The sequence below is a fragment of the Pinus tabuliformis genome, chromosome Q (assembly GCF_031772625.1).
Source record: "Pinus tabuliformis cultivar Carrire ecotype Pingquan chromosome Q, CPIR1, whole genome shotgun sequence".
Lineage (NCBI taxonomy): Eukaryota > Viridiplantae > Streptophyta > Pinopsida > Pinales > Pinaceae > Pinus > Pinus tabuliformis.
In genome coordinates this window covers 147,652,998-147,665,784 of record NC_142296.1, presented here as the reverse complement: position 1 = coordinate 147,665,784, position 12,787 = coordinate 147,652,998, and the positions used below count along the sequence as shown (strand labels likewise).

The 12,787-nt window shown below is 33.5% G+C and overlaps 1 protein-coding gene across 1 annotated transcript; it reads right to left on the bottom strand.

The window, feature by feature from the left end:
• Window positions 1–10,872: 10,872 nt before the first annotated feature.
• Window positions 10,873–11,403, bottom strand: LOC149218683 (uncharacterized). Its single transcript, XM_089386612.1, has one exon. It carries the CDS (start codon window positions 11,401–11,403, stop codon window positions 10,873–10,875), a length of 531 nt encoding a protein of 176 aa, XP_089242738.1.
• Window positions 11,404–12,787: the final 1,384 nt, after the last annotated feature.

Sequence of the window (12,787 nt, the reverse complement as noted above, 5' to 3'; positions counted from 1 at the left end):
GAAATCCATCATTAGAGTTTGAAATGGAAAATAATGAAATAAATTGCTGAAAAGAAGCAACATTCAACTTGGGGCACCAATTCCGAAGCGGGTATAAATTCTTTTGATTTTTCCTTTAAGAACTTGTTTCATTAATACAAATTCTTTGTCTTGTATGTAAATATCATAACTAGAGAGATTGGTCGCCTCTCTCCTTTGATAATCTTACATTCCATTGCAGAAGAATTATTAGTTTTTTGCAAGTTCCAGGAGGAAGGACAAATGACTACAAGAGAATGGTGTCTCTCTAAGAGACCAATTTATTTAATAAGAGGATGATCAACAACAAAGAGGAAATATGCTGATGCAAAATCAAATCCAAACACTTGAAAAACTTTCAGATACTACTGTCTCCATCACATCCATACTTGATAATAAACCATTCACCTCATTTCACTCCATATTTTCCATTTAAATTCACTTACACTTTCCATCTCTTTTGTCCATTCATAACCTACAAATAAAAGCAAGAGGCTCATTCACATGCTTATTTCCCATTGCCATTTCTACTCTCCATTTCCATCTTCCATTCCTTGCCATTTTGATTTCGCAAATAAGCTCTGCTTCAATGTAAATTATTGAGTCCATAGTCCTTTGAGTCTAAGTTCTTTGTAAAAACACCTTGATGCTTGCATGCCTTAATGGCAAGTCCTCATGATGACAAACAATGGGAATACATTAATGTCCCTTGTTCGTTAGATCTTCTAGGTGACTCGACAACGGCAAAATCATTCGTACCTAGCAAGATGTGTTTGGGCATCTTGAATCTCATTGTCATCAATGGTGAGAGTTCTCATGTTCACTAGTGGCATCCATTAATGGCCACTAAGTCAACAATTTCCTACTATGTTCGACATCAGAACATCTTTTCACATAGTAGGAATTGTGTCAATGAGTTTTGAAGACATGAAGACTATTATTTTCAGCATTTTGGAGCAGATTCAACAAGTTTTAGTAGAAGCAATAAAAGGTCATGTTAACTCTTTATCCATGACACCTCTTGTTCAGCCACTTGAAGAAGAATATGATCAGAATTTTGCAGCCACCACACATACAACTCATCCATTTCAAAGGGTAAGTTAAGGTACGTCATTTTCTAACTTTTGACCATATAATTCCATAAAAGGCTAGAATGATAATTGTTGGAAAAATATTTCTCTTCCTCATTTCATAAAATTGCTAATACTATCAGTTGGTGGGGGGGGAATACATTCATATTCATACCTTTTCATGTCCATACCATACTCAGGAGCCCACATACTTCCAACATATATTACCTATTACATTGTTATTATGAGCATACAATGGCTTCTGAAAAAGTGCTTAAAGGATAAATTGGATACAAACAAAATCATGGTTGTCACACAAGAACCAACCATCATGCAATCCAATAAAGATATAATTTGCAACAATAATCGAAATATCATTATGCAAAGTTCAAAGATCAAAATAGAATGAAAAAAAAAATATTGGTTGTAACACAAGAACCAACCATGTTGCAATTCAAGTAAAACAACTTTGCAAAAATATGAAGTTATCAAATGATATCATGCAAAGTTAAGCCAAAGCTCAAGGATCAAAAGATTTAATATAATATATATTGCATGAGGACATGCAATAGCTTCAGTTGGGGGTATGTTGAGTCTTGAAAATGTCATTCATTTCCATTACACTTTCACTATTATGTCCATTATATCACCTCCATTTCACCTCCATTTCACTACTATGTCACCACATTCATTCCACTTTCATTATCATTGGGTCATATTTATGTTTTTCCAAGATTTATTAATTCTAAGCTTTTTAATTGAATATGTGGTTAAAAATTAGAAAATAATGTGCATATGCTTATACGTAACAAAAGAGTTGAGATTATTGACATGTGTAGGTTGAAAGGAGGCTTCTAGAAGACCCTTATGTGGCACTCTAAGGCCAAATTCGAATTTGAGTGGAAAGAATTATGGGATCATGAGGATATGTGTCACATCTCCTAATTATATTGTACCTCTAAGAAGACATGTGCCTTATCAATTCCTATTTTGATTAGGACTCTAGAGGTAGAGGGAGAGATTCATGGACTTTCATTAATGAGATGGCTTCTCATCTTTTTGTATAAATAGGAGATCTCTCTCCTTCATTCGTTAGTTCTTAAGTCTTAGCTTGTTAGTTCTTAAGCTTCTTAGCTTGTGAGATGGCTTTGGAAAGCTTTGGAGAGCTTTGTTGTACTTTGTAATTTTGAAGAATTTGAATAAAGCTTTGATGTTATCAACATGGAAGGAGATGTGAAGTAGATGTCATGAAGCATATTAGAATGTAAGGTAGAGTAGATTTCATTTTGTAATTTTGATTTTATTTCATTATGTCATTTGATTGCTTTCAAGTTTGATAGATTAGATTTTCCATTCATGCAATTTTAATTCATGTATGTGTGTTCAACCGATTGATTATAGATTAGTTTTTCTTTATATGTTTTTGCATCAACTAGTGACATGAGATTAACCTCTCTGCTGACTTTTCTTTTCTTAGTTTTTTTTTTTCTAATTCCAGTTCTATTTTGATTTCAGTCTTCTTTACTTGCTTTGTTAGTTAGTTTAGAAATCAACTTTCTCATATCATTGGCGGTTACCTCTGAAATCCATAGCTAGACTATTGGCGAGGGATCGAATTATGAATGTGTGATTTGATTTTAGTTTTACTTTTCTGCAATTAGATATTAAAAATTGCTCCTATCATTGATAGTTACCTCCGAAAGCCATAGCTAGAATACTGGCGAGGGATCAAATTATGAATGTCATTTGATTTTAGTTTTACTTTTCTGCAATTAGATATTAAATTGCTCATATCATTGATGGTTACCTCTGAAAGCCATAGCTAGACTACTGGCGAGGGATCGAATTATGAATGTGTAATTTGATTTTAGTTTTACTTTTCTACAATTAGATATTAAATTACTCATATCATTGATGGTTACCTCTAAAAGCCATAGCTGGAATACTCGCGAGGGATCGAATTATGAATGTGTAATTTGATTTTAGTTTTACTTTTCTGCAATTAGATATTAAATTGCTTATATCATTGACGGTTACCTCCGACAGCCATAGCTGGACTACTGGCGAGGGATCAAATTGTGAATGTGTAATTTGATTTTAGTTTTACTTTTCTGGAATTAGGTATCAGATTGCTCATGACATTGATGACTACCTCCGAAAGCCATAGCTAGACTACTGGCGAGGGATCGAATTATGAATGTGTAATTTAATTTTAGTTTTACTTTCCTTGCAATTTTTTATTCCTTTGAGTGCAGTAGCTTAAATCGATTTTCTGTATTTAGACAGTAGCAGAGATAATAGTTTCATGATTAGTAGTTCATTATTTACTTGTTTAAATAGCAGTACATTTTCCATTTTTGTTCAACCATTACTGTCATCACTAGTACATTCTAAGACCCTCTAAAGTGTTAAGTTATGGAAATCATTATAGACGACATAATTGCCTTAAACTATGTATCCATACTTGCCTTCTAGAGACTTAGCAATAGGATTTCCATTTGCATTAGACACTTTAGGAGATCAACAAGAACAAAACCCCAAAACAAAACAAAAACTATAAAACAACGAAGTAAGAAAAAGGTTAACTAAGCACATATGGTGCACCACACTTCATCAGTTTACGATACCCGGATTGATAATTTATGTAGAGCAATTTAAGACGTTAAATTGACTAGATAGATTGTCTTACCCTTGGCATCACCTTTTTCTATCTTTGTTTTAGATTTGTTTAGAAAGAATTGGTTGACCTTGAGTTGTTTGTTCTCCTGCTGAAGGAACAAATTCAAAAAGTCAGCCTTTGACAACTTATCTCTGAACTCTCTAATCTCAGCCTCTTTCTCTTGAAGAATATACTCCAAATATTTGGCCTCTTCATGCATCTCCAAGTATGCCATGTCAATGTCAAAATGATCCTGTTTTTCTTAATCCAATGGTGTCTCATGCTGATGTGATGATGTAGGGTTGGCCCTTTCAACAATGTCTCGAGCAAACACAATCCTTTTCTCTCTTACGTAGGTCTGAGTGATTTCGTCCATAGGTGTCCTCTTCACTAAAACTCTTCTAGATGAGCCAACCTCCCTTGGTTTGAATGATGCTACTGGTGTACTATGGCTAGTAGGCTCACAAGTAGAAGGAAGAAAAACTGTGGACTACATGAAGGTTTCTCAAGAGATTTTAATCTATTCAAGCTGGTGTAAGACAATGATTTTAATTAAAACGTGGTGGTAGAGACTAGCTTGGTGATCTCCATTTCTATTTTTCACTTTCTTTGCCATCCTAACTAAATTTTTGTATAGGTAGTGAGGTAGGTTAAGGGGCTTTACATTGTTGAAGTGCATCAATAATCATATATGATACTTATAAATTGTTGAAAACCTACCCTGAGATGTAAAATATATCATAATGAACTTCATTAATGGAGAAAACTTTTTAAGAAACAATCCAAAATGAAAACGACTCTTCGGATCCTCTTTATACTGAATTTTTGTGAAAGATTTATAGTTTGAAACATCCAAATCCAAGTGTTTGAACCATTTCTCTCCAATATTTGGTACCCTTGTAGCTATAGCTATGGCCTTAGTTGAAATGATGAAGGTAAACCCTACAATGTTGACCTTATCACTCCTAAGGTTTGTGGAAAAAAGACTAGTTAACTTGGCATGATATCCTACTTGTCGAATTTGCCCACAAAACCTTAAAAAACCCACCTTTTGGAAACATTGTCTAGAAAACATTGAAGACCTAAATTATTTGTTGTAAAGTGGCTCAAACCTTGACACCTGAACTCCTTTTTTGTGTGGCTTCTTTTCTCCCTCCACTATTTACAATTGAAAAGAAAAACCATATTGTAAGAGATGGGAAAAACAAAGTTTTTAGAGGGATGAGGGGATTGGGATTAGTATATTTAGGTGAGGGAATGAACAGGATAGCGAAGAGATATGTGGGCAAGAAAAATTGGGAAGGTAGGGAGGTGTGTTAGGAAACTTAGGGAGGTGAAAAATAATGAAAATATTGAAGGAATTGTTGTAGGGAATTTAAACACAGTCCTAACCCTAAAACAACCAAAAAGGCAATGCAGAAGCTAGGGTTAGGTCTAGGACTTAGCAAAATGAGTAATTAGGGGTAAGGAAAGCTTAGGGGAGGTGATTTAGTGTGGGGAAGAGGTCAAATGAGTAGGTAACTAGGTCTTACTATTTTTGAATCAAACAAGAGTGATAAACCATAAAAAATTAGTGTGGGCCCTAGAAGAGGGTTCCCCACTGAAACACTGGAGTAACTGATGAAAGGAGGTGCATGTAGGATTTCACATACTAGTATGAATGATGATGGACACCTTTATTTCTTATTACAACCCTTATACTTGAACCTTTGCTCCCAAAACTGAAAACACAATGTACATGAAAAAACACAACATGGAGGGAGAAAATGCAACGTGGAGGAGAAAAAACACCTTTGAGGGTTCAGTTCGATGCTCAAGGTTATTGGAAGGCATTTGGTGATAGGTAGGAGCTTTATACAAATGAAATGAGTAGGTAAATGTTTGAATGGCCTTTTATAAGCTCAAAATTACTTTTGTGCATATGTCATGGCATGACATCATTGATCCTCTTGAGAATTTGAAAAGCAATATAGTGTGCAACAACTTTGACATTTAAGTATGGAGTATTAGATCTTCATAAAGCATAAAATGCACTTTAGGAAACCAATAGTTAATTTATCCCTATTGATACTGTCTTTTATGATGACCTAGGTGGAAATTATGACTTTTTACATGACATTTTGTATTCCTGACCTAATGGAATGATGAGCAACATGATGACCAAGACGTACTACTGAGAAATGATGACCTGACCATGATAGAATTTATTAACCATGAGAATGGAGAGAGTATCAGTGACCTAGATCCACAAACCAATGATCAAATTTTTATTTGAATACCTACTAAAACCATAGAAAAAAATTCCCTAAGACCCTAGAAAAAACATTGAAAGAGCATATTTGATCATTGTTGACTGACTGGACTAACAGACACTAACCTAATCGAGGAAAATGAATAAATTTCAAAAGATCAAATTAATATTATACATATAAGTGTACATAAATTTGATGATTTTCCAATTGTATTAGTTTTAAAGAAATTGAAGAAAGTGGATTGATAATGGTCCTCCTAAAAGATACTTTTGATACTTTTAGCCAGCTCAGAAAAGTGAATAAACATTAAATTATTATATCAATTTGAAGTACAAACATAGTAGTGTTCATCTACAAATTTTGTAGTCATCTAGGATTAAAGCTAGCTTAAATCATTCTTTATCTTAAATTTGTCAAGAACTAGAAAACATCAGATGCTAAATCCATCTTAATGTTTAATGTTAAACTTATCAAGGGTAGAGAATAATCACATATTTCAAGGTGAAAACATTTCCTCAAAATTCACATTTATTTATTTAAGGTGACAAAAAATGTAAAAGGAAACAATTAAATTGCATCATTTCGCAAATAGATATTTTTTTCCTCAAAATTAACATCTATTTATTTAAGGTGACAAAGAATGTAAGAGAAAATAATTAAATTGGATCATTTCCCAAACAAATATTTTTATAATATGGTGTTGAATACTCACTTTTTTTAGATAATATAAAAATAAAAAGATTTTATTAAGCTAAGTAACATAAAAGCAGCTTAGATCCAACTAAAATTGGATCTATCATGCACTGAAAGGGATTAAATCCCCCGAGGTGCAAACATTCTTTTTGGTGTGTATAACTTTAGTAAAGGTTTTCACCTCGAGGGATTTGATCCCTCTTGGCACATGATAAATCTGGTGTTAGATGGATCTAAGATGGTTCCATTTGAGGGAAACAATGTCACATTTTTATATTATCATTATTATGCATATGTTTGAGATAAAACTCAAAATTCACATAATTATTTCTTTTCTTCGCATGAGCATATCATTATCTCCTTTATTTTGGTATGTGTTGCATTTCTTGAATGGTTTGTATGTCTGTGTTTGGACGCTTTCAGTGGTTTGTGTGTTTATGTGTTTGTATTTGAATGGTAATCTTTGTGAATGTATAGTTGTTGTGTTACATTTTTAGATGTGTGTGTAATTGTTTATTAGTAATTAGTTAATGATGAAGAAGGGAGACAATGTTGTCCATAGTTAGGAGGAAGATTGATATTGCACATCTATTTCATCTAGTTTTAGGTGTCACAACTTTTGACAACTAAGAAGTTCTAAATAATGTTCCTTCAAATATTACAACCTATATCATGAAGAGTAGTTATAATAATTTACTGCATCAATATTACCTTTGAAATAATTTATTTCTTTGTTTATGTTTGAAATACTTTATTTCCTTCAAGAATATTTTGATGATTGTTTTTTTATCTATAGTCTATTTTCAAAAGTTAAGAAATAATGTATTTTTGATTTTTTTTATGAGTGGCCACATTTGTAAAATATTTACATTATTTGTTTCTCCAAAAAATTATCACATCTCCTCCGAGAATAATCTGATTTTTTTTCATGTTTATAAATATACATTTTCATCTTATAAATATTTTGAATACATTGTTGTATGGAATTACTCTATTAGTAGTTTTGAATATATGTAATTTTGAAATATGTAATTGTATATTAGTAATTATTTGGTGATGAAGAAGGGAGATGATCTTGTCAAGGATCAATTTCCACTTTGCAAGAGGATTGATCCTGCAGATCTTCTTCATTTTAATTCTAGGTATCGCAACTTTTGACAACTAATTATTTCTTAATAGTCTCCCTCTACATATTACTAACATCTATTGCATCTAATGTAAACAATCAAATAGGATTAGAAAACAACATCTACACTGAAATCAATGCATCTAATGCAAGCAATCAAATGAAATTAGAAATCAACATCTACACTGAAATAAATGCATCTAGTCCAAGCAATCAAATAGCATTAGAAATCCACATCTACACTAAAATCCATGAATCTAGTGCAAGCAATCAAATAGGATTAGAAATCCACCTCTAGTCTGAAATCAATGCAACTAGTGCTAGCAATCAAATAGGATCAGAAGTCCACATCTACATTCAAATCAATGCATCTATTACAAGAAATCAAACATAATTAGAAATCAAAATCTGCACTGCAATCAATGCATCTAGTGCAAGCGATCAAATAGAAATAGAAATCATCATCTACACTGAAATCAATGCATCTAGTGCAATCAATCAAATATAATTAAAAATCAACATGTACACTAAAATCAGTGCATTTACTGCAAGAAATCAAATCATATTAGAAATCATCATCTATGTTGAAATCAATGCATCTAGAGCAAGCATTCAAATAGTATTAGAAATCAACATCTAAACTAAAATCAATGCATCGAGTGCAAGAAATCAAATATAATTAGAAATCAACATCTACACTTAAATCAATGCATCTAGTGCAAGAAATCAAATATGATTAGAAATCACCATCTACACTGAAATAAATTCATATAGTACAAGAAATATTATTCCCTCTCTATCCCTCCATCGATATCTATATATCCCTCCATCTCTCCTTCTCTCTATATTTATATATCCCTCCCTCCCTCTCTCTATATCTCTCTTCTTCCCTCTCTTGACCTCCCATATATACCACTATCTCCCTTTCCCTCTCCTTTTTCTCTTTATATAACCCCAAAAACATACACACTCTTTCTCGATATCTATATATCTTCCCCCCCCTCTTCCTCTCTCTCTCCTCCCCTTCTCTCTCTCTCTCTCTCTCTCTCTCTCTCTCTCTCTCCCCCCCCCCTTCTACCTCTCTTCCCTCCTCCTCTCATCTATTCCTCTCTCTCTCTATCTCCCTTATAACTCACTCTCTCTCTCTCTCCACCTTTCTCTCAATATGTATTTCTTCTTACATACCTCTCTCTTTCCCTCTAGATCCCTCTCTCTTTCCACCTTTCTCTCTCTATGTATTTATTCCTACCTCCCTCTCTATTCCCCCCAAGTCAATCTCTATCTCCCTCTCCCACTCTCCTCTCTCTCATGTTCTCTCTCTCTTCTTTCCTCTCTCTCCCTTTCTCTCTCACCTCCCTCTGTCTCTCTCCCCTCCTCTCTTTCTCTTCAGCCTCCACCTTTGTCACTTTCTCCCTCCCTCTCCCCTTCTCTCTCATTCTCTTCCACCTTCATTCCATCTCTCCTTCTTTGTCTCTCTATCTCACCTAAAAACATACACACTCTCTCTCCTCTATTCACCTCTATCACTTTATGATTTGTTCTTCCCTCCATATATATACATATAGAGTTAATATATATCATGATATATTAATATATATTATAATATAACAAATTTAATATTGTGCTAATCCAAAGATATTAAATTTAGTAATATTAATATTAGATTTAATATGTTTTTTGTAGCATGATAATGAAATTTATAATAAAACTACATCAAATTAATATTCTCAAATATTATAACTTCCATGTTGAAATACTTATGTCTTTAAAGACTTTAATATATCCATAAGATATGGTTTTCCCCTTTAAACATTCATTATATAAATATTTAATTAAAATAAATAATTAAAAGATTTTAGAGCAAAATTATATTCTTTCTGTTGATTAACATTTTCTCGTTGATTTAAGAGATAGTATTGGCTTTAGTAAATCTTGGAAAAGATGTTTAATATTTTACATCATTTCGAATTTTAATGTGGTAATTTTTTTTGTTAAATATAAATTTGTCATCCATTCAAATTGAGGTATATGATAAAAGGAACTATTAAACATATGAGATAATGTACTCTCCAGTCAAATTATACATAGTAATACATAGTTGTATTTTAATAATTAATCTTAATCCATTAATAATATTAAAAAGTTAAATATAATCTATAGATTCAAGTTATATATAATTTAATATTGAAGGTAATGTTTTGGCGGACATTAATAATTTATTTTTTTATTAGATATAGAATTAGTGCTGCAATAAATAAATAATTGAATTGAGTTATTTACAAAATAATTATTTAAAAATTTAATGTAATTCTCAACATTTATTCCTTTTTATAAAGTAATTAAATTTAATTCATATATATATATATATATATATATATATATATATATATATATATATATATATATAGATATATATATATATATATATATATATATATATTTCTAAAGTTGTATTATTTAACCTGCTAAACTTCATTAATCAATAAAACAAATATTTTTATTTATATAATATAAAAAACATCTAAATTAAATTATTTACAAATGAATTATTAATAATATAAAAAAATTATAATCAACCTTTAAATATCTAGATATTCGATTAATATAATAAATAAATAATTAAATTGATTTTTTTCCCCTGGAAAAATCGTAATCTTTCATTAATGGTTGAAAAATTACATGTTGTAGATGCCTCATGGCATATGCTGTAAACAGATTTCAAAAAAAAAAAGATGCTGAAAATGATGCATAGATCCTTTCACACCACACAGGGTGTATGGATTTCATGAAAATAAATTGATAAATGCAAAAATATTTTGTACAGGTGGGGAAAAGTCAAGCTTTTCTCCATTTTTTCTTCTCAACCTTTCTCGAGTTCTCTTGTGATTCTGTGGGAGCTATGAGTGCTAATGCATTTTCAACCACATGTTTAGGGTTATCAGAGTCTGATGTGTCTGATGTATGTAGATGTTTATTTCTGCCGATATCCATTTTTCATCTTGTTGCCAAAGCTGTCTCTATATTTTCCGGTGGATTTGTATCTTCTGCTACTGGTTATTTATCCATCTGATTGTTCTCATTTGGGTTGGCATAATCCATCTCATCTTCCTCCTCGTCCTCCGGGGGAGGTGGTGGAATGTACCATCCCTTTGCTTGTTTTTCCATTTTCTTCTTTCGGCGATTGTCTTTTTTAACGGCTGGACACGTGTTTTGTAAGTGTCCTGTTTTTCTACATGTTCGACATCTGAATGCAGTGTTTTCATAATCTATTACTTGAGTCCAGCTGCTATGTCTGTGCTTTCGCTGGATTTGGTCTTGCAGGCCTTTGCTGAGGTCTACTTCCACACATATTCGTGAAAAAGTAAAAATTCTTTCCTCCACTCGCTGGGTATCCAATTTAATGTAACGCCCGATTGTGTTTCCAATTCCAGTGAGTACTTGCTGATTCCAAAGATGTATTGGGAGGTTGTGTAGCCGCACCCAAACTGGCATCTTTGAGACAACCATTGTGTTTGCATCGAATCCTTGGAACCATGGTGTAATGAAGAGTCCAGTGGATCCCCAGAACCAAGGTCCTTCATGCATTACTATGTCTTTGTCTATTGCTGATAAAAATTTCACAATGAAAATCCCCTTTGAGCATAGGTTTACTTCACAGTTCGTGGTCCGGTTCATGTAGATCCAAATGAAAAGCTCGCCGGTTTGGGCCAATAGCAGTTAAATCTGCATATTATTGCTTGTCTTTCATATATGGTGCATTTCTCATCTATTTCTGGCGTATCTATGTGGTATTCTGGGGTGTTTTCGAGCTGTTCCACTATGTATGGCCTTGCATCAATACCAGTTTGGTTCAGTGCTGCTCCTTTTGTGTTTTTCCCTTGTAGGACGTTTTTGAAAGATATGCTGCCTGGTTTTTTCCCAATTGAACCAGTGCCACTTCCTCCGGCCCTGTCTGGATTCTTATTATTGTTGGTTGCACCTCCTCTTAACCTCAGGTTGAGGACAATTGTTGACAGAGGTGTGATTTTGTATTCCCAAAGATATTTTGTGTCCTGTAGCACTCTGCCCCCACGTATCAGGTTTTGTATTCTGATGGGGTAACCCAACTATTGCATAATAATTTCCTACATTTTCTTAACAGTATCTGTGTCTTTTACCCATATTATTTTCGATTTTCCTTAAGGATTTTTTATAAAGACTTGAAAAATGGGATCTCTTACCAGGATTCCAGGTGTTGTTTTTGGCAGATCTAAGCCTGTGATTCTGCTCTGCTCCTTCAATTCGTCTCGGCACAGCGTATTCGGTGAGTGGGCTTCCCGAACTCACCTGTTAGAGGGTCGATCTACCACAAGAGGGTTTGTATCCATAAGCATGAGATGCGTTCTGTGCTCCATGCCGCAGAATGATGGATTTAGTGCCCAATCAGGGTTCCAAGGAAATTGGATATCTAGATCTGCGTCATAAAAGGACAGAATGACATTTTGATAGGCAAAGATCTGGAGATTTTCCTCGGACCTTTGACAGTGTCGGCGGAGGGCTCCATTTTTGTTATAGACCGCTTCCATACCAAGCATTTTCTCGCTTGTAGCTATGGTCTTTTGGCAGGTTGCCAAGTGGTCGATCTGTATAGCTTTCCTCTGTCTTCGCCGCTTGAGGGAGGCCTGTATTCCCCAGATCTGGGCCGATTCGCGTCTCCGTTTTGCTTGTTCACCCTCACTGCTGCAAATAACATGGGGGTCTTGTTCTCTGCGTGCCACTGTTAACCCACACAGGTCGCAGCGCTTTCAGCTTGTTGGATTCTCCAGAAGGTACGCCGAGGCGTGAGAGAGGCATTGCAGGTCGAAACCCCAAGTTGCCGAAGTACTTGAAACTATTTACTTAAAATAATTAAATTGAATTATTTACAAAATAATTAGTTATAAATTTATTATAATGGGGGACATTTATTCTTTTAAATAATACAAATTAA